At 42.2% G+C, this 27,428-nt stretch overlaps 1 protein-coding gene across 4 annotated transcripts in view; it reads left to right on the top strand.

Annotated features, from left to right (window-relative positions):
* The window catches only part of Bbs9 (Bardet-Biedl syndrome 9), a 390,144-nt gene that overhangs the window by 151,661 nt on the left and 211,055 nt on the right, over positions 1-27,428 (top strand). For all 4 annotated transcript variants that reach the window (XM_052188801.1, XM_052188800.1, XM_052188802.1 and 1 more), the window contains 5 exons: positions 4,774-4,952; positions 13,053-13,129; positions 15,936-15,989; positions 21,186-21,288; positions 23,227-23,331. In XM_052188801.1, coding sequence (XP_052044761.1) covers positions 4,774-4,952; positions 13,053-13,129; positions 15,936-15,989; positions 21,186-21,288; positions 23,227-23,331 — 518 coding nt within the window. The remainder of the gene's footprint in view (positions 1-4,773; positions 4,953-13,052; positions 13,130-15,935; positions 15,990-21,185; positions 21,289-23,226; positions 23,332-27,428) is intronic.

The following is a 27,428-nucleotide window of genomic DNA, read 5'->3' as shown; positions in this document are numbered from 1 at the left end:
GGTTTGAAGACTCACGTATTTGGATGAGGAAGAATGTTTGTACCGGGTCATGCCTGCTCTCCTGCTTCACAGGCCACTGGGAAGTTAAGGGTGAGCTGGGACGTCTGTTTGAATTCAGAGGGGAATGATTCCAGCCTTGTCTTGAGAAGCCAGCAGAAGACAGGCCTTTCAAATCAGGAAGTTCTTGAGGACTCAGGTTCCTAGACCTTAAGAGACTGGGAGTGGAGGAGAACAGAAGTCACAGCTTGGAGCAGAATGAACCTGCTCCTCTAGAAATGGTTTTCTGAGGCTGTACCGACTTCGTCGACCACTAGGTGGCGTCAGTTGCCGGCAATGACTGACAGGCACTGCCCAGTAGGCACCAGGGGTTGCTTTTAACATTACAGTTTAGGAGACTAATTTCATTTTGGGGAGATTTCGTTTTGTGAGGTAGATGAAAGAAGCAATTCCTGCAGTTGGTGTTTTGAGGGTTATCGCTTCTCACCTTCTTGGTTTAGAGATGAGGACATTTGGGAGGGCCTCCAGTTTGACTCAGCTCAGCTTAGCAGCAGACAGTGTAAGAGCTCACCGCACTGCTCCTACCTCACGGTGAGCTCCTACCTCACCGTGCTCTGCTGCCCGGGAGCCCCAGTGTGGCCCTTGTTTCTTTGACGCCATGTCACAGGGTCTGTGGCGCTTACTCTGTATGAGCCCCAGACGAGGCTTAGCATGTACAGGAATGTTCTAGATTGTATTGGTTGTTTTGCTTTTTTTTTTGAGACAGTCTTACTATGTAGTCCTGGTTGATAATGGAACTCAAAATTGTCTTGCCTGACCTTTTTGAGTGCTGTAATTATAGGTGTGCACCCTCACATCTGGTATGGTGTGTTTATTGTGAATAATGACGTGGTTGCTAGGGTTCACTTTAGGAAGGACTCAGCTTTGGTATTGTTCTCTCAGTGAGCTGAGCTTTCATGTTAACAACAAGACCGCTGGCAACAATACAGAGTTGGGAAGCTTGAAAAATATTTCTTGTGCGTTTAGAGGTCTGTTTCTTTCTCTTTCCCCTTCGACTAATATATCTCTCTAAGAGCTATTACTTAAAAAGAGTGATACCCCATGGCCGCCTTCCTCTACAATGCAACCCCTACATGTGAGGCTTAGGAATAGTTGTGGAATAAGGTATGGAAACTGTAAGAACCAGAGGAACCTGAATGGCTGCTGCTAGATAGTGCCTTGTAGACATGACAGGGAAGTTGTACTCTTGAACTTGTAAAATATAGTTGCCTAAAGAAGATGTACATGATGTCAACACCAGTTGATACACCCGTGGGGATGCGGGGGAGGGTCACAAGGCTACCCCCTAGGTGAAGAGCTGTAGGAAACTAATGGTTGCTGAGGGAGGGAGAATCAGTCTCCTAAAGGAACACGCTCTCTGATAAGTTATCCAACCACAGGACTCATCCTAAACCATGTATAGAGAAATAACACTAAAAGGATTCAGTAGGTGTGTGTGTGTGTGTGTGTGTCTGCGCGTGCATGCATGTATGTGTGTGTGCGCGTGTGCGTGTGTATGTGTGTAAGACAATGACGATTGAAGAGGTGATGATTTGAGAGGAAGTGCAGGGGTCATGATAGGAGTTTTGTTGGGACATGGAGGGGTAGAAATGATGTAAATTTAGGAATTGTGCATGAAATTTCTAAAGAAAAAAAAAGCACTGGTAAATAGTCCAAAGGCAGCATGGTGGCCTGGAGAGGTGCTCAGGGATTGGGAGCACTGGCTGTTCAGACGACCCGGTTTGATTCCCGGAACCCACGTGGTGGCTTGAAACCATCAAACTCCATGTCCAGGGGAGTCTACTCTCTCCTCTGTCTCCAAAGTCACCAGGCACATGCATGGTGCACAGACATACATGCAAGCAAAACACTTAAGCACATAAAATCATCCTCCTCTTCTCCCTCCTACTCCTTCCACTCCTCCAAAATGCTTGGTAGTAATACAAAACAGACATGCAGACCAACAGAATGTAATTGAGATCCTGATATAAACGCACACCGCTCTAGTCACTTACATTCTGACAGAGATGCTAAAAATAGCCATTGGAGAAAAGAGTGCCTCTTCAAGCATGCTTTTGGGAAAACTGTAGAAGTGTAAAGGAAAACAGATCCTGCCCGGCAGTGGTGGCACACGCCTATAATCCCAGCACTCTGGGAGGCAGAGGCAGGCGGGTTTCTGAGTTCAAGGCCAGCCTGGTCTACAGAGTGAGTTCTAGGACAGCCAGGGCTACACAGAGAAACCCTGTCTTGAAAAAAAAAAAAAAGAAAGAAAGAAAGAAAGAAAAGAAAACAGATCCTGATATCTCATCCTGTTTAAAACGTAACTCCTGGCAGATCAAAGGTGTTAATGGAAGATCTGAAACTCCCAAACTACTGGGAAAAGTACAAAAACACTTCAAGATAGAGGAATGGGCAGGCATTTCTTGATAGGGTCCAGTCACTCAGGAATCAGGCCAGCAATTAGGAGTCAGGTGTATGAAATTAAGTGGAAGACAGCACGCAGTTGCGTGAAGAGGTAACGTCCCCGGTGGCTGGGACTCCTTACTCGCTACCTGTCTGACGAGGGTAAATGTCTAAGATATACAAAGAACTTGAACAGAGGTAAGCAATCATGGCAATAAAGAGGCTAATGAAATGGCCAGATGGTTCTCAGAAGATGAAGTACGAATGTTCAATAAACATTTCAACTTCGTTAGCTATCACGGAACAGCAAATCAAAATTCCCTGAGATTTCATCTGACCCCAGTCATAGTGCTAGCTATTAAGAAAGCAAGAACAGATGCTGCTAAGGGTATAGACAAGTAACCCTGCGTGCTGCAGGGAGGAAGGCAAGCTAGTCCACTGCCGTGGATGTTGGTGTAGAGGGTTGTCAGGAAACGAAAGCTAGATTTACTGTATTCCTTGAGGACTTATCCAGAGGACCAGCACAGAGACACTTGCAGCCATGTTTCCTGCAGCTCTGTTTTAACATCACTATGGAACCAACTCAGATGTTCAACAACAGGAGGAGATAAAGGACAATATGGACTACATGCTATACATGTTGAGTAGAACTCTTTCCAGCCAGGAAGAATGAAGTCATGTCACTTGCAGGAAAAGTGACGCCAGAGAAAGAGAAATCATATTAAGTGAAATGGTTTATACTTTTCAATACAATGTGATTCACACAGTATAAAAGGAAGGCAAATGTGTGTTTTCCTCTTATTTACTGTTTCTAGATTTTATATAGATATACAAAATCAGGCATGCATATATGACAGGAAGATGGGAGTAAAACTATCTAGGGAGGCAAATGGGAACTCATAGGAGAGGGCCAGGGGACGAGCGGCTGGTTGAGGGTGTCAGGGAGAGTATGCCCCATATCCGGCACATATATGTGTGGACATTTCAAACAGCAGCGGCGGTGGCAGCGGCAGCAGCGGCAAAAGGCTTAGTACTTTGTTAGGCCACTGTGGAAAATATAATAAAACCCGAAAGAACTCATGTATTAACACCAAATGATTAATGGCTATGTTGAATACGAAGGAACAAGAAAATACAGTATTTCCTTCAGCTGCCTTAATTTCTAAACATTGCATATTGCTATTAGCCATGATGTGTATATTATGCAACATATAGGTAAGTTTTAGAGAGGAATGGAGCTAAAGGAGCCTAAAAGAAGGAAGAGTCTAAACACTGCCCTTATCCAGTCTGGGCGACGATTACAGAATTCCGGAGACTGAGCAGGTTAGAGAGAGAAGGAACTTGTTTGATTTATGCTTGTGGAGGCTCAGGAGTCCAAGACTGAGGCTATATTCCTGGCGGAGACCTTTTTGCTTAAGCATCCCAGGGTGACATTTCCGGGTGTGGGAGAAAAAAGGGAGGGTGGGAGGGAGAGGGAGGGAGAGGGAGGGAAGGATCGGGCTTGAAATGGAGTCTCCTTTTCTCCAAGTAACAAAGCATCTTCACTAGTCTGTGATGAGGGTGAAGTACTCCTGTCCTAATGATTTCTCTAAGGATCCACCTTGGGGATTTATTTAAACTGGAGGACACAGTGAGGAGAAGGAATTATATGAGTCAGATCACGATGGAGGAAGAGCTAGTGCACAGGACTGTGGCCTTTTCTCTCTAGGAATGGGCAGAGAAACAAGAACAAACCAGAGAGCTCCTTGGGTAGGAGCGCCTTAAGGAAGCCTTGGCGGGTCACATGCGGAAGAGTTAGTCAGAGATCCAGAGGAGGACGGGTGGAAAGAGGAGAGCACACAGCTGTCTTCACGGATTCTTTATCAGTTTCCAAATCTCTTCGCTGTGACTGTTCCAGCATTGAGGTCACCGTATGGCTGTTCAGACCTTGGGGTCACACCATGACTTTCCTGGCCTTGGGGTACACATGGATGTCCCAGCCCTGGGACCATGCTTCATTCCTTGTCTCCCAATAGAAAACCTTCATGTTTTGTTCCATTGTTTTGGGTGGAACTCACGTGCCCGATATGAATTTAATATCTGAATTCACTATGTAGCTATAGTCCTATGGTGGCCAGTATAATATATCTTAATGTTTATTCCCCTCCTGTAATATGCTCAACAGTGTGTGTGCATGCATAAATATAGATGATGCTTGAAACATTGTAACTGAGTCTTTGAAATAAACCTATTGTTATACTTAGCTTTTTAATGGTATGTTAGGCTGACTTGAGTAAGAATTCATTTGTAAGACTGAAAGTTTAACCACGCCTCATATTCTCTTGCATCTTACAGTGATTTGAAGGGGGTGATAGTGACCCTCAGTGATGACGGTCACCTACAGTGCTCCTATCTGGGGACAGACCCTTCTCTGTTCCAGGCTCCGAAAGTTGAATCAAGAGAACTCAACTATGATGAACTTGATGTGGAACTGAAAGAACTTCAGAAAATCATCAAAGATGTAAAGTCGCAAGGTATCCCATTTGCAGTCTTTATTGGATACTTCTAACGTTAATTATAAAATTTGCCTTATGTTGTGTATGGACATTGTTTTATAAGCATTAGTTAATTCACTCCCAGGCTTAGTTAAAGATGTTGGATAAACATTGCTCTTGGCGTCCAGGGTCCCTGTGTTGACTTTGTGTAGGTGGCTGTTTAAAGCCAGTCTTAGTGGAGATAATATTTTGGTTACTGTGTTGCAGGGACAGCTCCATCTAGCCTTTAAATATTTTGCCCTCTCAGTGAAGCAGAAGGACTTCTTAGTGGTTTCAGGCTGTGAGGAGAGTGTTGAAGCTCGCAGCGGTCAATTATTCACTTACAATATACTTGGCTTCCCTTGCTGCTTTGAAGAGAAATCCAAGTAGTATATGAATTGCTACTTTGTTACTAAAAATGTAGTAATTTGCAGCTTAGATGATATAATTTATGCTCGGAGTTAATTAGCCATCCAAATGGAGTGTGGCCGTGATACTCTGACTTCTAATGACTCAGAGTCTGATGAGAGTCTCAGTTCCCGGTTCTGAGGAACTCAATGTTATTTTATGTTGGGACTCACAAGGGTGTAATTTCATTGTAAATTAAAAGGAGAAACAAAACACCAATCCTACAGCTCATGTTCAACATGTGAAAATCATTACTTTAAGTTCCCTTTTCAGGGTCAGGTAAAAGTATTTTCTTAATGAGAAAAAATATGGACCATTTTCACATAAAAGAACTGTTAAAACAAGAAAAATAAAAGGAACGGAGCATCAAAGGCCAGCCAAACGGACAGAGCCAACCCTAATCCTGATGCGCTGGCTGCACCAGGTTTATGTATTTTTGATCTGTATTACCAGGATTTTATTCCTCTGGTCTTAAGGAACTGAGATGATATATAATAGGAATATTAAAAGCAAAGATGTTCTACTTCAGCTTCACACGTTTTTAAAGTAAACCATTGAAGGGAGGTCTCTGCCTCTCCTGTCAGCACCTCATCGGATGGAAGGTGGTGAGAACTGTCCGCGTCAGGCTGCACAGCCAGGTTAAACTTTCCATTTTGACAACAGTGTTTTGGAGGAGGAAGGATGGAATTATAGTCTCCGTTATTTTAGGTCATAATTGGGGAAGATTGTTTTATATATAAGGAAGTTTCTCAAACTTATTAATTAATGTGGGTTTTAATACAAAGTTTTTGTCTTGCGATTTTTGCTTTTCCACAAGCAATGGGTAATGGTAGTTTAATTAACATAAATTATGTAAATGGCATAAAAAATCCCATACAACTAAACATTACCTCCTGGTAGCCCTAGTGATGCCCTAAAGTGAAAAGATTTTGATGCATTGCTGCCATTTCTTGACCCTTTTGTATATCTTAAAATAGCTTCATCTAAGAAATACATTTATTTTATTTTTTGAGAATCAGTTTCACTCTTTATTTTCACCTTCCAGTTCCTCCCATGTTCTCTTACTCTTCAAAGCCATGACCTCTTCTCCTTTAATTGTTATTATTACTATACACACACACACACACACACACACACACACACACACACACACACATGCACGCACATGCACACGCACGTACCACACACCCACACACCCACACCCAGCCCATTTAGTATTGCTTGTCCTTGGAGTAGACTGATTTCTCTCTCAGCAGCCATTGCCTGACTGATGCTCTTTAGCTAGGGTAGGCCCTGAGAGAGTTTCCCCTCCATGGTGGCACATTACCTGCTGGTATCATTCTACAATTGTGTTTCGGGAACCATATTGTTGAGACTTTATGGATGCAGCTTCCCTGGGATGTGTAGAAGACACCACATAGTGGCAGACATCTTGGTCCTCTGACCCTTGCAGTTCAAACCTTCTCTTCCACAGTGTTCCCCAACCTTAGGGAAGGACTGGGTTGTCCACATGGCAGTTGGCTCGGGCTCCCCACAGTAGTTGTTCTCTCCATTTTCTTTTCCAGTTGTGGCTTTCTGTGATGTCTTCTTTGATGAGTGATGCTACATTTATTTGTGGATTGATGGATAAGATTTGGGGTGCAGTTAGTAACTATACTAGGTCAGCAAGGTGGCAGTAGTCGACTGTCTCTTAGAGTCTGTGATTTCACCAGCTACACTAGTTGTTTGGGTTCACACCACCGGGCCCAACTTGCCTCCTACTGAGCCGACCTCAAGTCCAGTTATTTGACTCTTGGATATAAGTACTGGTATTGCATCCTTAGGGGGCATCCTGCTGTTGTGGTCATTGCTGTGGTCATATCTTGGTAGGACCATTGATGGTGTGTTTCCTTTGGTGGCTTGCATAGCACCTTAAGATACAAGAGCTACTCCTCAGGGAGGAGGCGTCTGGATCAGTTCCAGCTCAATTCTTCCAAGTCTCATACCTGAATTATGTGGTGTCTTCAGAAATAGTGTCTTACTTTCAAGTTCTGGGAGGCAGCCCAGGGCTGTGGCAACAGTCCCGCACCCCCCAGCTCTCTTTTTAAAGAGTCTCTTGAACTCGCATGGCCAACAATACAGAGAGAGGTTTCCCATACCTGCTTTGGGTTTATGTTAAATAGTCTGTGACTCTTGTGGCCAACATTATCACCACAGTTTGTATGGCCCCATTCACTCTCTATATACATGCACACACACATATTTATTATACATTTATTTTTATGTAAACATAAAACAATCACTTTTTCAAACATTCTTAGTATCACTCGTCCCTGACCCCTGCATTGCCTGCCTTCCTGACTTCCGAGTTTAACCCTCCCTCCCGTTTTCCCCACTGCACCCTCTGTAGGACCTCCTCCTCTCTGGACCTCCCCACCCTCCGCCCTGATGCCTCTTTAGTTGTCTAGTTTCTGTGGTTAGTGTAGATTATGTTACTTAAGTTTGTGATGGATCCACAGACTTCGGTGAAAGTTGATTATTTACATCATCTCAAAGTGTGGTTAATGTTTGACCATCTCTGTACTTTTATACTACCATTGTTTGGTTTTATTCCTAAAATAGAAACAAAGAGAAACCTTTAAGAAGTAGAAGATTTTACTCTATTTTATTTATAGACATAAAGAATGTTTAGTATTCTGTTCCTTTATGAAAGTTTGATATTCCTGTTCACCTAAATACTTGTAATTATAGGAAACAACATTTTTTTCACTGTAGGTTATGAAAAGTCAGAACTCTGAACTCCTGGACGACCTTGTTCATTTTAATGATACTTTAGTACAATGGCCTTTGTTTAGAATTTTTTTCATATGGTATATTTTGACCACAGTGTCTGTTCCCCCATCTCCTCCCAGATCCTCCCCACATCCCCACCCACCCAGCTCCCTGACTTCTTTTTCTTTCTTTAGAAAACAAACAGGCAAATACAAAAAGCAAACAAACCATATGAAAAAACCAAAACAGCAAAACAAAGAAAAAGCACAAGAATCCTGTAGACACACGCACACAAGACCAGGAAACACAGAATTGCAAACCATAGTATACAAGTCAAGGACCAGTAAGATAGAAGATGTCCAAGCAAAGTCATCAGAGACAAAACAAATCTGCAGAAACACCACTGAGCTCCCTTTGAATTAGCTGTCTACAGCTAGCCATGGGGCCTGCCTTTATATATGGTTTATGAACCTAGTGGGACTCCATTGGAGAAAACTGTTTTCTTTGCAAGTGGTTGTCATCTTCTTGGTTAGGGTTGTGAGCTGTGTCTGCCTTCCCCTCTCAGTGTTGGGACGCCATATGGCCTGGACCTACATGGACCCTGTGCATGCTAGGATAGCACCCAGTACATGCTAAGACAATACCCAGTGCAGGTTACACAGCACCCAGTGCATGCTACCACATTCTCTGTGAATTCCATGTGTGTGTCACTGTTTCCTTGGTGACACCCCATCCTCTCTGACTCTCACAGTCTTTCTGCCTCCTCTTGTTCATGGCCTCCCGAGCTCTGAGCAGAGGATTTTAATGAAGACATCTTTAACCTTAAAAGAAAAAAGTTCATTTTTTTGTAGGCTATACTCCATACTTAAAAGGTTTTAAAAACGTTCAAAGAAAGGGTTGTAGCAAAATTGACAGCCAATTTAAAGAAGATATTTTGTTAGACACATGCTGTATATGTCTACTGTAATAAAATTTGAAGCTAATTTTATGTTTATAAGTTATATAAGAAATGTCTGTTACAAGCATGAAATTATAGTAACAATTTCTTTGTATACGGTACAGCTTTTGAAATTTAGAGTGCTAGTATGAATGCTGCCAAGTGTTTTTGTTAGTAGTCAAGAATATTTGTCAACGGGAGCTTTGGAAGAGATGGCATTTCCACACAGCTTAAGTCTTTACTTCACAAAGCCCTGCATGTGGTATTAAAGAGAGGTACCAACAGTGTGCCACGTAGAGAGTTCAGACAGACATGGGCAAGGTAAATATATCTGTGTCACATTTGAAACACACTTGGGCTAGCTTAGTTGATGCTATCTCCATAGGAACAGCTGAACGTGGTTTGTCCATTCCAGTTGTGCGTGGGTAACAGGATGCCAGAATATAGCAGCGTGGATGGAGGAGAGAGGTTGGTTTGTTTCTCCTGTAAAAGAGGCTGAGTAGCAGGCGGTTCAGGGTTGGATCCACAGTTCCAGTCTTCAGGGAGTCTGACACTTCCATCCAGCGGCGTGGCTTGGTTCAGGAATGCTTCTGGAACGCCTGCCTCACATCTGCAGTTGAGTCAGCCCTTAGAGGAGCTTCCTTGGAAGCCACACCCTGAGCAGCTCCAGCTTTTACCTCAGTGGCCCTCTGTATTCTTATCCTGTTCTGTAGTGGTGGGACCGACTGCCTTGTGGTGGTGTAGGGCACTCCTTCTTGCTGAGAGACCCCGAGTCAGTGGCATTATCCGTGTGCCCCTGTGTTCTCAGTCCTCCATCCTCAGTGTGGGGAGTGCTCCTTTCTGGGATCCTGGGTAGCTGTGGATGCACCAGGCATCGGGTGCAGATAGGATTTCCAGACACGAAGGCTGTTCTCCAGGATCTCCCTTCTAGGGAGAAAGGCTTTCCTAAAGCATGCGCCTCCACTGCCCAGCCCCAACCTCCTGGCCTGCCCATTAGTCCTGAAACTAAGAGCTGTGCTCCCGCCTAAAGCAACAGTTAGTGGAATAGAACACCCATGCTTAAATTTCACCCTGGAGTTCAGAGAACAACCTTTCTCTATAATGAAGTTGAATAGTTAAACAAAAATAAGCTTGGCCACAAAGAGAAAGGAGGAAGGGTTAGGCAGTCAACTATCTGATATGTATGTACTTGTGTACACATATATTTATTACTTAAAATGTTACCTATGTACATATATGTATGAATATAAACGCACATATATAAAATACACATTTTATTCATATGTATAAATATAATTTGTGTTTTTAAGTTTAGAATAACTTGCTTTTTATGATAATTCCTTATGTAACATGAACATTAAAAATTATGGAAATAGACTGTTTGTTACTCTACTGTCCTAGTTAGGGTTTTGCTGCTGTGAACAGATACCATGACCAAGGCAACTCTTATAAAGGATGACATTTAATTGAGGCTGGCTTACAGTTTCAAAATTTCAGTCCATTGTCATCATGGCAGAAAGCACGGCCACATCCAGGAAGACTTGGTGCTGGAGAAGGAGCCAAGAGTTTTGCATCATGTTCTGAAAGCAAACAGGAGAAGATTAACTCCCAGGCAAATAGGAGGAAGGTCTCAGAGCCCACCCGCACAGTGACACGCTTCCTCCAACAAGGCCACACCTACTCCAACAAGGCCTAATAGTGCCACTCCCTGGGTCAAGCATATTCATACTACCTTCTGTTGTAACAAAAGACTTGAAGCTGAGTATTTATGAAGGAAAGATTTATTTAGTTAACAGTTGTGAGAGATTCAAGGGCATGAACCCAAGACTGGCTTCTGTCTAGTAGTACGTTATAGAAATTGGTTCTGTAGAAGCAGAAGTATGAATGAGGTCAGATGTGTATGGTGAGCCAGGGACACAGAGAAGAAGGGGTTTCTCATACCAATCCTCACGTGGAAACTAGCAGGAGAGTGGGTTTGCTACATCAGTTCCTTCTGAGAGCCCCTCCCTCGGTGGTTGAAGGACCTCCTACTGGACCTCACCTTTCAATGACCCACCTCTCCTTAGCATGATAGAGCCCAAGGCAAGGCTTAAAATATAGACCTTGGGGACACAGTAAACTTTAACTAAACTGTATGTATGTATGTATGTATGCATTCTTGTGGTATATGCATGTCTGAATATATGTATGTGCATGTGGTATTTGTATATGTATGTGATATATGTATGTGTATATAATATTATATGTGTATGTGGTGTATTTATTTATACATGGTATATGCATTTATGAGTTGAATATGTATGTGGTATATTTATTTATATGTGGTATATGCATTTATATGTGGTACATATATTTGTATGTGATATGTGGTATAGGTATGTGCACTTGGTATATGTGTGCAGTCAAATAGTTTAGACAGTACTAAGAAGATAAACACGCAAAGCAAATCTCTTTGACCCTAGACTCTAGTTTTAGTCTTTGACTACAAACCTTATTGAGCTTTGAGTATTTCTAAAAGCTATTCAGCAGTATGCGTGTGCTTTACACAGATATGTTCATGTTAGGTTGTTCTACATCTTGCTGTTTAAAACATTAAGAGGACTATCCGAGTCCTTTTATATCCATGTCCTTAGATTTATGAAATTCTTACTGCTTTCAATCCTTGAATAATATTGGTATTTCATATTTTGTTTGATCACTTCTTTATGAAGATACATAGATACTTAAGCTGTTTTAGTTTTCATCAGTTCCTAATAATGAAGACCCTCCTAGGGCACGCCTGTTCATGACAAGTTCTTGGGTGTGGAACTGTTAAGTCAGAAGATCTCTACATTTTGCATGATGATAGTTATATCCAGCTTACTTTCCAGTGGTTTGTACTAGTCCAGGCTTTCACTCGCAGGGAAGCAATTACAATTGTCAGTACTAGGTGTTCAGTGGCTCAGTACTTAGGTAGTACTAGGTACCCACTGACTCAGTACTTAGGTAGTACTAGATGCCTACTGGCTCACTACTTAGGTAGTACTAGGTGCCAAGTGGTTCAGTACTTAGGTAGTACTAGATGCCTACTGGCTCAGTACTTAGGTAGTACTAGGTACCAAGTGGTTCAGTACTTAGGTAGTACTAGGTGCCTACTGGTTTAGTACTTAGGTAGTACTAGGTGCCTACTGGCTCAGTACTTAGGTAGTACTAGGTACCAAGTGGTTCAGTACTTAGGTAGTACTAGGTGCCCACTGGTTTAGTACTTAGGTAGTACTAGGTGCCCACTGGCTCAGTACTTAGGTAGTACTAGGTGCCCACTGGTTCAGTACTTAGGTAGTACTAGGTGCCTACTGGCTCAGTTCTTAGGTGGTACTAGGTGCCCACTGGCTCAGTACTTAGGTGGTACTAGGTGCCCACTGGCTCAGTACTTAGGTGGTACTAGGTGCCTACTGGCTCAGTACTTAGGTGGTACTAGGTGCCTACTGGCTCATTACTTAGGTAATACTAGGAGCCCACTGGCCCAGTACTTAGGTAGTACTAGGTCCCTACTGGCTCAGTACTTAGGTAGTACTAGATGCCCACTGGCCCAGTACTTAGGTAGTACTAGGTGCCTACTGGCTCAGTACTTAGGTAGTACTAGGTGCCCACTGGCCCAGTACTTAGGTAGTATTAGAGGAAGACAGCTTTTTTCAAAGTGTTATTGAGGAAAGAATTAGTGTAAAACTATTAATTTTATAACCCATTTTTTGTTTTTTGTTTGTTTGTTTATTTGCTTGTTTTTAGAGACAGGGTTTCTCTGTGTAGCCCTGGCTGTCCTGGGACTCACTCTGTAGACCAGGCTATCCTTGAACTCAGAAATCCACCTGCCTCTGCCTCCCAAGTGCTGGGATTAAAGGCATGCGCCACCGTCATCCGGTGCCCATTATATTTTTAACTCATGGGTATTTACAATTTGGTTTTTGATATATATGTAAACTGCATACAGCACATTTCACTTATGATTATATGTATTTTATTTCCAGGTGTTTGGCCCTTGACTGAACAAGAAGATGACTTGAAAGTATCTGCTGCAGTGTCTTCTGCCCTGGATTCTGTGTCTGTAGGTATATGTACTGTGTACCGTGAATTGTGATCAAATTGATTTAAGTTCTAGGCTTCTTGGTAGGAACTTACAGGATGATAACACATTTCAGATTTTGTTACTTTCTCAGTCAGTAGCTCTCACCCTTCCTGATGCTGTGACCTTTTAATACAGAGCCTCAGGTTGTGAGGACCCCAATTACAACATTTTCGCTGCTACTTCATAAATGTAATGTTGCTTTTGTTGTGACTCATAATGTAGATATCTGATGTGCAGGATATCTGATATGCAGGATATCTGATATGCAGGATATCTGATATGCAAGATATCATAATGTAATATTGCTTCTGTTGTGACTCATAACGTGGATATCTGATATGTGACCCCTATTAAAGGGCCTTTTGCCCTTCAAAGGAGTCACAACCCACAGGTTGGGAGCCACTGGTCTAGACAAAATCATCTCTGTCTTCTTAGTCTTAGCAAGGGGCACCTTGGCAGGCTTCATTTATAAAAGGAGATGTGAGGGGGTAGAGAGGCTCCTAGACCTCATGGCCACAGGCCTGGGTGTTTTCTGAGTGGGTTGGTGTCGCCCGCTGCAGCACGAGCACCGCCATGTCTTCCCACTGCTCTTCCTGCTCACTGATGGATCCTTAGCCCGTGCCATGCGTTAGATGCTCACTGTCTGTCTGCTCTGTGAGTGAGTGTGATGGAGAAGCAGGATGGCAGGAAGGGGATGGGCTTGGGTTATTTTATCCATACCCTTGTTTACTCTTCCCCAGAATACATCTCTGTATATAATCATGTTCCGTTGCTTGAGGTTTGTATGGAATTCATTAAGTTTATATGCATCTCTGTCAAAACCTGACCAGTTTAGTGACCAAACTTGAACATTTTCTGCATTTAGAGTTGATATCATCATGTAATTTTGCCTCGGAAATGTGTTTGCTATTTAAGAATCATAGCAGAATGTAGTAAGTAGCTGTCAGAACCTTCAAAGATTAAGTTTGGTATAAGCAGCCAACTCAAATTACAGTAAAAGTCATGTTAATATTGCTATGGCATAGCACATTAGACGCAGTTAGAAGAAAGAGTCAGGAAGATGTGTGAAAGAACCATGGACCCAGCTCGCTCACACAGCAGAGGCTCTGCACGAAACACTGGCTCCTCGGCAGACTCCATTTTTACCCTGCTGAAGGCTGCAGTGTGAGGGGACCTTAGCTGACAAATGTTCACACATTTTCATTTTTTTCTTTCTTTCTTCTTTATTATTACTTTTTTTCCTGTGGAAATAACTCTTTTCCCCTCTGTTGGGTAGCTCATAGAGTTGCTTATTTTAAATGAAGAACTATCTTTTGCCTTTGGGAACATTTTGGCCTTTGAAGGACAAAGCCTTATGTGGTCGTATTATATTGTAAAGGAAACTCCCTGATTGTGAACTCTGAGTGCTGTTTCTTCTTCACTGGTATCTTTTCCTTGTCTTGCTGTAGTTCTTGTTTCACTGATTGTCTTACTATACTTCCTGCCCCATTTCCTGTCTTACAGTACTTCTGGCTTCATTTTCCCTGTCTTGCTGTATTTTCCTTAAAGAACTTTCTTTAGACTATCATATTTACCCCACTGGAAAACCTTAGCCCAACAGTTTATGCGGCTGTAAAGCCATGACGTTTTCTCACAGTCATTTTCCTGGCTATAGTTCTATGTTCCCCAAATACTACTATTTTTGAATTATATATAGGGGCTTAGACATGGCTTGAAAAGGAAAGGTTTCCTTTAAGATCTGTGGGCAAATATAAAGTTATTTTCTGGCTTTTGGTAACAAAGTACTAGGGCAGAAATCTTGGATTAATATTTATTTTGAATCATCATTTTGAAAGTGCATCTCCCTGAAGCAGAAGTGGATTTTTGTCTTGGAATGGGGTTTTCTGTAGTGGAGACAAATATCACTGTTGTGATGTCTTCACTGAACAACTTAATCAGTGTTCAAATGTGACTTCTGCAGAGATGAAAGTAGATATGAATTTCTCAGCTCTGTATTCTGCTGATGCTCATGGCATCAGAATGATCTCTATTCAGGAGCAGATAGTATTTCTTTTGCATAAAAATTCAAGTAAAGTGTGGACTTGATTTATTCACTGTGCAGAGTCATTGTAGTTTTAGTTGTTCCATAAAATTTCATATGTATATTGTTGGAAAATACATTCCCTCTTGGTCTTAGTCTATTATAGAATCTTTTTTCTTCACCTTGTACAACATTATAAGGAAATATTTGCTTTACTCTTTTATGCTATCAGTGTTTTAAGTAGTAGGACCAGGCAAACCAACCTGAGGCTGAGCGGGTACCTGCTGAACTCACCTAGGTGATGTAACAGTTAAAGAAAATGCACTTCCTTGTTCAGTTTCCAGGTGTAAGTGAGGCCACTCAGTATATCACTAGTTACATGTCTTAGGAACAATTTTGTAATCCAAATAAACACGCTTTTTCACATAATGGTATAACATAATGTTTTTGTGGGAATTTTAAGAAGAACTTCATCTATATAATGGAACTAGTTAATAGCATTAATATTTTTAGTGTTCATGTGAACTTGGTTTTGCTAATCTTTTTTTTTCATTTTGAGGAGCAGGTTTTGAATACTGTTTGATTTTCCACACAAAAATGTCCAAAATGTCCTAAAAACTCCTAGTTTGTCATTACTGTGATGAATCCCTCAGTTAGTTCTCTGTGCAATGGTGGGGGAATGTCTGTTACACCAGATATCTTCACCTACTTTGGGTAATGTGAAATCAGTAACTAAGCTTCCTCTTCTCTCTTCTGTGTTTGCAGCAAGCCACCAGTGTGGAAACTGGAGCTGACTCTGTCCCGTCCATCACAGTGAAGGTAGGGTACCAGTGTGAAACTGCAGTGTGCAGTGTCCTGTCCATCACAGTGAAGGTAGGGTACCAGTATGAGACTACAGTGTGCAGTGTCCCGTCCATCACAGTGAAGGTAGGGTACCAGTATGAGACTACAGTGTGCAGTGTCCCGTCCATCACAGTGAAGGTAGGGTACCAGTGTGAGACTGCAGCGTGCAGTGTCCCGTCCATCACAGTGAAGGTAGGGTACCAGTGTGAGACTGCAGCGTGCAGTGTCCCGTCCATCACAGTGAAGGTAGGGTACCAGTGTGAGACTGCAGTGTGCAATGTCCCGTCCATCACAGTGAAGGTAGGGTACCAGTGTGAGACTGCAGTGTGCAGTGTCCCGTCCATCACAGTGAAGGTAGGGTACCAGTGTGAGACTGCAGTGTGTAGTGTCCCGTCCATCTCAGTGAAGGTAGGGTACCAGTGTGAGACTGCAGTGTGCAGTGTCCCGTCCATCACAGTGAAGGTAGGGTACCACTGTGAGACTGCAGTGTGAGACTGCAGTACTATGTATGGCTTTACCCTGTCCTTGCTGTTCTCTGGTCAGTTTACAGACATGTAAGTTAGGTACCTATACTCTGTAGTTTTCCTTCAGTCTTGGTAGTAAGTAGAAAGCCATAGTTATTACCTTCAAATACAAAATTTGTAATTGCACTTATAGAAAATTGTGTATACACACAAAGGTGTTAGGCTTTCCTTATCCCTTGTTTAAGAGCATAGCATGATCTAGAAATAAAATTGGGACTTTTAAGTCTTATAAAGAAATCGTGTTATTACCATCTAGTAACAGGCCAGTCGGTTGGCTGTAGCTTCACGTTTGGATTGTGAAGAGATACCAGAGAAGTACATGCATATTAAGAAAATCATTCTTTCATCATGATTACGTATGCGTTCAATAGGATCCCCAGGCATTTACCTGCTATGGCATTAGCTTTAAATGGATGCATTCATGGGGAGAAATCTGAAATGAAGACGCTATAAAGTAGCGTAACGATGAATTGATAGTCCTGGAAAAACAGAACCGGACTGATGTAGTTTTGGTTGAGAGTTTCAGTCTTGTCACTGTAGAGTTTGAGAGCTAGAACGCAAATCTGGAATGTTCTCAAGGCACTTAAAGTGTGGTGATCAGTCAGCACATTATTAAGCTGAAAATATTTATCACTGTCCAGACTTGGAAGTCAGGAGACATTGTGGATCTTGGCGATTCACTTAGTCAAAACTTGGACAGACTTTCTGTTTGCTCAGATTATAGGTTGCTGTCCTTGGAGGAGCTTGACAAGGTCCTCGGCTTTACCAATTGTGTTCGCTTACACTGGCCCAGCGGGTGGCCCGAGTGCGGAGATCTGTGCTCACAGCGAAGGGAGCCCAATCTCAGAACAGTTTCCTAAGCTAATGTTTTTGGACTCTTGCCATTGGAAACAAGGGTGGTCTTTCGCCAGCTTCCCCATCCCTCCCCAGTCACAGACCCTTCTGCAAAGGCATTAGTGGCAAGAAATCAAACGCCTAGGAAAGTAACTGCAGAGGCACAGGAATGACCTATACTTTGTGTAGGGGAGCTGTTTTAGACCTGTGTAATGGTATACTCACACACAGTCATGGAGAGGCCAAGGGTCTCACTGTATATTGTAAAAGGAAATCTTGTACTTAAGCCAGATAACACCGTATGTGTATATGTGTGTGTGTGTACATATGTGTGTATATATATACATATCCACACGCACCCCATAAAAAGGAGGTGTTAGCATTAGTGAGTACACCTCCCCCCATACTTCCTAGGCTTTTATTTATACCAGCCACCCTAACAAGATGACACAACTTCTGAAAAATTCCCCTCTGTCACCTATAAGGACCAAGACTTGGTCATAGCTCTTCTTCTCGTTTCCATGATAAAAGTGGAAGAGAGACCATGATGTTCAGGGTCGCATGGTGCGGGCTGGACTTACACAGCAGACCCAGTGGGTTCCTGGTCCTGTCTGACAGTCTCTGTACACATTTGTGCTGTAAATCTCTCCTATGGCCTCTATAACAGCAGCAGCCAAGATACATAGCCATGGAAGTTTCCATCATAATAAATCCAGTTAATTGAGAGAACTTTTCCGTCCGTTCCAAATGAATGAAGATGTGGCTACCTTGAGTATGTGTGCATGATGCATGACCATCTGTTCCAGGCAACGGGCAGAGCGCTCATTCATACCTGGCCTGGCAGTCGTATTTATATACCTAGGGTAAACATTTGGTATTATATTTCCGAAGGATTATATTTTATTTCTTTAGAATCAGAAAATGGCATGGAAAATTCTTGTATTAACATTTTATATTTTCTCCTTAATATTCTACAATTATTTCCCTTTTAAAAATACAAGGTTTATGATTTAGCCAAGTCTTTAATTCACTTTTTGGCTCAAAAACAACTATTCTTTGTTACTGTAGTTATTTTCGTCATATCTCTTTGATTTGTGCTTTGAAAGTGCCTAGACCATTGTTGGATTCAATAAATCTGTTGTGGGAGCTATCATGTTTGTTCATCTAAGCCCACGCGCACACCCGTCCTGTAACAATGAGAGATTGTGTGATGGCTGTCTGAGCCGCCATCATGATGCCGGCAGAGCCAGGCTGTCTGCCTCTTCCGAGCAGTTTGTTATGACTGCGGGGAGTTTTCCTTCTCGTGCTTGCAAGATGCTCCTGAGGCAGTTTTCAGCTCTCCAGTGCCCACTGCCTCAGCAGAGTTGGCCATGTTGTTGACTTTCTCTGTACCTCTGTTCTAAAGGGTAGAACAGGGAGCCCTTTATTTACACAGTTCCTTGTGACGTAATCACTGCGTACAAAGGCCTGCACCCGGACTGGGGCAGAGAGCAGCTCAGTTACACGGCTCCTTTCAGTCAGGGGCTTCGGAGGAAGCGCTTGGCTCTCTGAGCTGTGGTTCCTGATTTTAGAATGCTGTGGGGTTAGTTCACAGGGTTGTGGGGATGCGTGAGATGAGACACATCCGTCACTCAGGAGCATGCTTTACGAGTATAGAAAGAAAGCCTCTATAATTGTTATATTTAATGATATGGATGCGTACAACATTGTTATCTTAATAGAAGAATACTTAATTGTGCTGCACTAGTTTACTAGCCCAGCTAGCTGTCTGAAAGAAGCTTGTGTGTCCCCTTGCCACGGCTTTCTCTTGCCACCATCACCTTGGGGTTTTTGCTCAAATGGCCAGACATTACTGAGGAAGTTCTGTTTAAAATGCATGACAGACGATGCATGCATTTTACTTTAGATAAAAACTAGATTTCAACATAATAAAGGCATAATTGCGTTATGTCAGTTAACAGTGCTCTGTGCCTACCTCTTGTAATGGAGTCTGGTCACCAGACTGAGCTGCTCCATACAAAGGAAGTCCGTGGAAGGATCATTTTAACCAACTGCTGCTCCCAGGTTGGAGATGAGGGTGGTCTGAGGCGGGGTAAGAGCCTCCACACTTGAGCCTGCTCTAGGCAGACACACTGTCTAGAGTGCTCATTGGTTGTCTGCTAATAGTCAGACGAAGTCTTCTGACCTAGACAGTTCCAAAACGCTGAAACCTTTAGGAAATCACAACCGCGGAGGCAAGATGTCCAGATACCCTCACTAACACTCCTCTTCAGGAGAGAGTGAGACAGCCTGGCTTCCTGTGTCCACACCCCCAGCTTCCAGGCAAAGGGTTCTTACAGGGGGGGATTTCTTAGCATCACTAAGTGTTTTGCTCCCTCAGGAGTGTCGTAGTTCCCACCTTCTCTGATGTTCTCTAGAGCTGTGTATGTTGTCATATCTCTGTGATTAGTCACAGAAGACTATTCAGAGCTTTGCTGTGTCCTACGCCGCTGTAAATTCATACAAGTGAGGAAATCATCAGAGAGTAATTGCCCTTTGTAAAGTTAGGTATATTGATACTAGATAAGATAAACAATCCATAACAGTACACGTGTGTTTAAGGAGAGAACAAACATGCTCATGCCACAGGCAGTTTCAGTCAGAGGGGAAGCCATTTTCCCCCTGATGCTGACAGGTCACTGTATGCAGTTAAGCAGCTCACAAAGATTGGTGACATCTTTGCAGATTTGGGCAACCACGCCGTCATCTAATTTTAGAACCCTTTATATCCCATAAAAGAAATGACAGTAGCCATTTAATTGTCTTCCTTTATCTCTTTTACTTTGAAGCAGCTGCTAGGCTATATAATTTTCATAGAGGTGCCTGTTCTATTTACTTTATTGAAAATTTAAATAAGGAGTTTTTCTTGGGGGGATTTCAAGATAGGATTTCTCTGTGTAACAGATTGATACATTTTCATTATAATATTTTTGTTAGCTCATGGAGAATTTTATACAGTATTTTGATCATATTCACCTCCCGTCCTTTCTAACTCCTTCCTGATCCATGCCTGCCCACAATTTCTGTTGTTTTTGTTTTTTATAAATCAGGGAGTTCAGTTTGAGGTCACCATATATATATATATATATATACTCATGGAATGGGGCCATCCACTGGAGTGTTTCAACCTACACCCCCCCCCCCCAAAAAAAAAACCCAGTTTCTCCCTGCCTTAGAAGTCATCAACTGTCAGTGCCCCTCTGTCTCCCAGTGTGGAGCCTGTGAGCCTTTCCCCTCCATATTAGATTGTTGACTGGCTTGATCTTAGTCAGGTCTTAGACAGCCACAGCTACGGTGAGTTCATGGTTGCAGTGATCCGGCCACGCCCAAAGTTCCTGTTCTCATCCCAGCCTCCCAGCCACCGGCTTTTTAAGGTTTTCTGCTCCCTCTCCTGAGGTGGTTCCTGGGCCTTGCAGGGGAAGGGGAAGGGGTCTATACATTTTATGTAAATAGAATTACACTCGATGTGATTCTTTGTGATTAGCCTTGTTTTTGAAACTTGGTGAAATATTTTTTCATAGTTTATACGTCAGCTTCATTTCTTTTTGCTCACTGCTGTTCTGAGGTGGAGACCCCCCCCCCCCTTATCGCCAAGATGAGCATTTGTCTTATGTGTACTCTGGCTATTAGGAATGTTCTGCTGTGAACTGGTGTACAACTGCTGTGCTTTACTGGGTTTCCTAAGTTAGTCGTTAGTGATTTTTAGTTGATTTTTGTAGTTTGTCAATTTGGATAAGGTGAAATGGTACATTACTAATAATTTGTGTGTTTTTAGATTACCCTGCAGAACCGAGTGGTGTTGCAAAAGGTCAGGCTGTCCATCTACGTGCAGCCTCCACTACAGTTGACTTGTGATCAGTTCACCTTTGACTTCACGGGTGAGCTTCTTGTCTTGTCCTGACGTCTGTGTGGTGTGAGATTTTTTTTTTAACTGTATACTTATTTCATGGCTGTATTACTTTTCTTTCTTTCTTTCTTTCTTTCTTTCTTTCTTTCTTTCTTTCTTTCTTTCTCTCTCTCTCTCTCTCTCTCTCTCTCTCTCTCTCTCTCTCTCTTTCTTTCTTTCATTACTTTTCTAAATAGCAGCCCTGACATCTTCCTGGGAAAGTTTCCACTGTCACTGTTTAACTGATATTTCTCCTCCATGTATTAAGTAGGGTTATTTGATGAATAATTTTTACATTATGAATTTCTAAGTGTATTCTTTAACTGGCTGTATATATTATTGTATTCAAATACCATAATTTGGAAGTCTCTCTCTGTCTCTCTCCATCTCTCTCTCTTTCTCTGTCTCTGTCTCTCTGTCTCTGTCTCCCCCCCCCTCTCTCTCTCTGTGTGTGTGTGTGTGTGTGTGTTTGAGTTGCTAGGGACTGAAGTTTCTTGCATGCTAGGTAAGAACTGTACCAGCTGGGTTATGTCCACAGCCCTGAAACTTTCTTTAATGGTACTTTCCTAGTGGCCAGTAACATTTGAAGATAGAACACTGGTTTGGGATTTGGCCCAAGTTTGAATTCTGACTCCTACACTTCTTGATGTATAATTTGGGTGAACTATTTTAGTAGCTATTTTAACTGATAAACAGAGCATAATAACATGTAAATGACAGTATTGTTTTAAGAGTTTAATTAAAAAATTAAACTATATAAAGACTATAGTAAGGTATAAAATAGTAAACATGTTATAAAATAGCAATTATTAAGGGTTCTTTGTATAGAATCCCACGTGAAACACTTACATTTATTAGTTTCTATTACTCCAGTTAACATGATGTCTTGGTTGACTTTTAAAATTTTTTTCTTTTCTTTTCTTTTTTCTTCTCTTCTCTTCTCTTCCCTTCCCTTCTTTTCTCTTCTCTTCCCTTCCCTTCCCTTTCCTTTTGCTTTCCTTCCTTCCTTCCTTCCTTCCTTCCTTCCTTCCTTCCTTCCTTCCTTGTTTTGTTTTGAGACAGGTTCTCTTTGCATAGCCCTGGCTGTCTTAGAACTATGTAGATCAGACTGGCCTTGAACTCTCAGAATGCTGGGATTCAAGGTGTATGTCTCTAGGTCTGGCTTCTTTTCTATTTTAAACAATATTTCCAATTTAACTTTCTTTGCAATTTTTAAAATTTTCATTTTTGAGTTTTCTTTTGCATGTGATTATTTTAATTTTAATGTTTATTTTCTGTTTTGTGTGTACATATAAATATACACATGGGTATGTCCTCTGATCACCATAGTTTGGCGATCAGAGGACAACTTGAAAGAGTGAGTTCTTTCCTTCTACCATGTAAGTTAGAACTCAGGTTTTGGACTTGGCAGCAAGTGCCTTTATTCTCTGAGCCTTCTTGTCCTGTTAATCTTTCTAAAATATTCTGAAGAGTTGTCCTAATTAAACTCCGGTGGCTCTGTGTAGAGCCTGGAAGCCCATGTTCCAACCCAGAGCAGCAGACTAGTCCGTCTCCATGACATGGTAGCGTGCCATCTGTGTCCCAACCCACTCAGACTTTGCTGTAGCTGCCACAGACTTTCGGGTGCCCTTGTGTTGCCCCCAAGTCCTCTGCCTGTGGACCCAGGTAAAGAGATGCAGGGTCGAGGAGCACTGGATGCTGTGTGCAGAGCACCTTGGTTCTTACCTCTGTAGTCTGGTTGTTTCAAAATTGAACAACGGTGGTGATAATTTTATCTCCCTACCTTCCAGCATCCCTGTGATGATTCTAAGGGAGGCTGTTCAAAGTGCTTATTGAAATACCTGACAGAGTAAATGCTGCACAAAGTTTAGTTTCTCTTAATAATTGTTCTCCTTGTGTAATGTGTATGCGACTTTCATATTTCCTATAGTTCCAGATATGACCAGCATAGTAGTGTTTTCTGTGTATCTGAAGAGAAGTTACACACCATCTGAATTAGAAGGGAATGCTGTTGTTTCATACTCCAGACCAACAGGTAAACATGATGATTTGTAACTTCATAGACTAAATTTAAACTGTGGCAGCTGTGAGTTATGTGACCATGAGTTTAAGTGTGTTCTTTTCTACTGATAGTCACTGCTGCAGTTTCTCTCAGAACTCCGATGCTGGCAAGTGTGCTCACCTGGTTTCTGTGTGTACGGCCCTCTCCTTTCACTCAATAGCAAGCACGGCGTATTTTTATTAGCACTAGAAAAATGTTCTCTATATCAGACTTCATTTATTTAAACTAAAAAAATCTAGTATGAATTAGTGAGAAAACATAGGTTACCATAACATTAAATCACTATTCAATCTTAGATAGTTGTTACACTACTAAACAAAACTCCCCGCCCTCCATGTTAGAGGATTTAAGAACTTGTTCTAGGGTAACATCTTCTCCAGTTATTCCCCGAGCACTATCTGGAGATCTAATGTTGCACTTTCCCATTGCACTGGCTTTCACTATGTTCCTCCTGCCAGTCGCACACGGAGTGTTTTTCAGAGCATATTTACACTGGAGTAACATTCCCACCGTCTTGAGGACAGAGGTGTAAATAAACACACTGTTGAATTTCAGGCTGCTCTTCAAATAAGGCGTTTGTTTTCTCAGAGGGAATGTGGTGGACTCCTTGAAGGTTTCAATTGTATTTCATACAGATGTGTATCAAACTTGTGTTGCAGCTTTGCCACAGATAATCAGTCTGTGTTCCTTCTCTCCCGCCCCCTCATTTGCATTGCTTCCAATGGATAGATCGAAATCCCAATGGTAAGTTAAAAGAAAGGAAAAAATGAATTTTCAGGATAAAATTTATTGTTAAACTCAATGGGCATTATACCACAAATGAATCCATTACATACACTTGTGTTGTAGCAGACTCCTTTAATATGATGCAATGTCTTACTCAGTCTTGCTATGAAGGGCGGTGTGCCTGTTTTTCAGAGGGTAATCATTACAATTGAGGTGAAAGATTAGAAAGATTCATTTTATTTTTAATCATGTGTGCATATATGTGTGTGAGGTTGGTGGATATATGCTCACGTGTGAGTGCAGGAAACCTGGAGTCCAGAAGAGGGCTCGACTCCCTTGATGCTGCAGTGAGGTAGGTGTGAACTGCCTGGTGTTGAGGACTTAGCCTGAGTCCTCAACTCAGCATCTTGTGCTCCTCACTGCTGGGCTACCTCTCCAGACCCAAAGGGCCATTGTTGAGAAACATCAAAAAACATTGGCAGGTTTTTGCTGAAAGTTGTTAGCATATGTTCAGTATTATTTTATCCCAATTAATGAGTAAAGAATTGAAAAAAAAAGCACATGCCGGTTAATTTTAAATATTCTCCTACATGCTCAAATAGACTGACTTTGTGTCTCATAAGAGTTCCGTGTGCACCGTTCTACAGCTGTGCCTTGCCTCATCCAGAAGTTCTGGAGGACTGGTCTGGCCAAGGGGAACTTGCCCGGTTTGTGCTGTGTCTCATTTTGCCACAGGATACACATACCTGGCTGTGCCCAGTTTAAGTTTGTTTCTTAGGTTTCCCATAGGGGAAAGAGCACATATTTAAATATCTCTTAATTTACTTTTCCCTTTGGATATATAGATTGAACCCAGCAGGTCATCTTTATTAAAGATACCTTATTTTGACAAGTTTTAGGTAATAATATTGATCAACTAGTAATAATTACATAGACGTAACTAAACCACTGTGAAGCCTGCAGTGTTTGCTCACACAATCTTTTTTATTTTGACACAGGGTCTCTCTAGATGGCTCTGTCTGTTCTGGAACTCACTGTGCAGGCCAGGCTGTTGTGGAACTCACTATGTAGACAAGACTAACTTTAAGAGATGTGCCAGCCTCTGCCTCCCTAGTGCAGGAAGGCTTGCACACGCTATGTGGCTCACTCAGGCGGGCTTGATGGTGACGCAGTGTGGGTCACATAGTTCCTAATATCATGAGATCTGAAGCTAGACATATATGAGAAATGCCTTAGTTAATAATAGTGTAGATATGTAGCTTGGTAATATGAAATTTACTTAAGAAAACCTAATGCTACTTAAATTCCAATTCTTAACAGTGTATGTAGCTGGTACAATTTTCATTTAAGTTTTGTAAACTGCCACATTTGTATTCAAGAGGTTAAGTTTAAAAGAATCAGTAAAGGTTGTTGCTGAAAGATATTTAACCCCTTTATTCTAAGTTCAACCGTAAGTTCTGTGCTGGAAATAGAAAACATGGAAATTTTCATATTCCGATATAATGGTAACAATGATCTAAAATATTTTTTGATGTGGAATTGAAATTTTCAACTGTATCTAGTAGTAAAAAGTCCAATTTCCTGCCACTCAGACCTTGCCACCCACAGGCCTTCTACTTCAGAGACAGATCCATTTCGGTGTCTTGCTGTGTTCAGTCTGTATTGCAGACAAGGAATTCTGTTCTCACGTGTTGGAAAAGCAGGAAGTGAGGCTTTATGTGGTCCCACAAGAGTTAGCCTCCATTTCGATGAGTTTCTGCATTGAAGTTACGTTCGTTCCATGGGCAGAGCAAACCATGCTGCAGATGAAGCATGACATGCCCCGCCCCCGCCGGTCACTCCTGGAGGGCTTCAGGACATCCTGGCCACCAGGCAGGGCGGCTACTTCAGGGCTTATTGTTTGCAGTAAGAAAGGGCTCCGGCACCTTTAGAATGACTTTGTAGGTCTTCTATAGAGTGTAACGTACACACACACACACACACACACACACACAAAACTGCCCTTTTTCTTTTCAAGCACTTTTTGGTTTCTAATTTGAAAGTGGTCCTGGGCTGGTGTGTGTGCCAGGTGTAATTACAATTCTTATATTGGAAAAATTGTTCTTCCAGGAGTGGTTTTGATACAAAATTTCTCTCTGCTTGATAAATGATTTTGTGATTAATTACGTTTTAGTAGTTGTTTAGTAGTCCATTTCCTCGAGTGGGCTACGGGAAGGGAAGCCTATGAAAGAGAGACGGTTACATTTGCTCAAAGTTTCAAAGTGCCGTAGAGCACGGGGAGACTGATGAATGACTGCATTGCTATTGGAGAACAGTTCTGTTCTCCCAGCTTAAGTCCCAGAGCTGAATTCGACAGCTTTACGGGCAGTTTTTCCCAGCAGCAGAGAGGAAGGAGGTTTCCCTGATGGTACAAAGAGTTAGGGCCAATTAGGCTTATGTAACTAGATTCAAAACTGTTCCAAAAACAGCACTGAAAATGTCTGCATTTTAATATTTCTATGTGTCTTTAGCTCCAGATTTTTTGATAGTTATAGACTGAAGAGTAATTAATTGGGAGCCAGATTTGCACCAGCCGTGCATGTCTCAGGGGAATTGCACCTCTGATCGTCTTCCTGTCTGGCTGAGCCCTAGAGATTGTTATTGCTGTTTGTGGGCTTTGATTGGCCTGGGGTGCGACACAGTAGCAGCAGTCTAATTTTCTCCCATCAGCAGCATCTTGTTAATCTAGTGTCTTACTTAGGGTTTAACTGCCGAGAACAGACAGCATGATCAAGGCAACTCTAATAAGGACAACAGTTAATCGGGGCTGGCTTTTCAGAGGTTCAGTCTATTATCATCAAGGGGGTGGGGGGAGTATGGCAGCATCCAGGCAGGCATGGTGCAAGAGGAGCTGAGAGTTCTACACCTTCATCTGAAGGCTGCTAGCAGAATACTGGCTTCCAGGCAGCTAGGATAAGGGTCTTAAAGCCCATGCCCACAGTGACACACCTACTCCAACAGGGCCACACCTTCTAACTGTCACTCCCTGACATATGGCCAAGCATATATAAACCATCACATTGCACTCCCTGTCCCCCATAGGCTAGTCCAAATATGGGGCCATACCTAAACATATCATAATATAAAATACATTTAGTCCAACTTCAAAAGTCCCCATAGTCTATAGCAGTCTCAACAATGTTAAAAGTCCAAAGTACAAAGTCTCTTTTGAGAGTCATCCAATCACTTACCTGTAATCCTGAAAGCAAGACAGGAAACCAGCTGGGCAAACTCCAAATTCTTGCATCTCTATGTCTGGTGTCAAAGCAGTCTTCAGATCTCCAACTTCTTTTTCATCTTTGTTG

Source organism: Apodemus sylvaticus, chromosome 7, assembly GCF_947179515.1.
Source record: "Apodemus sylvaticus chromosome 7, mApoSyl1.1, whole genome shotgun sequence".
NCBI lineage: Eukaryota > Metazoa > Chordata > Mammalia > Rodentia > Muridae > Apodemus > Apodemus sylvaticus.
The sequence above is the reverse complement of the archived record's forward strand: the minus strand, read 5'-3'. Positions and strand labels throughout refer to the sequence as shown.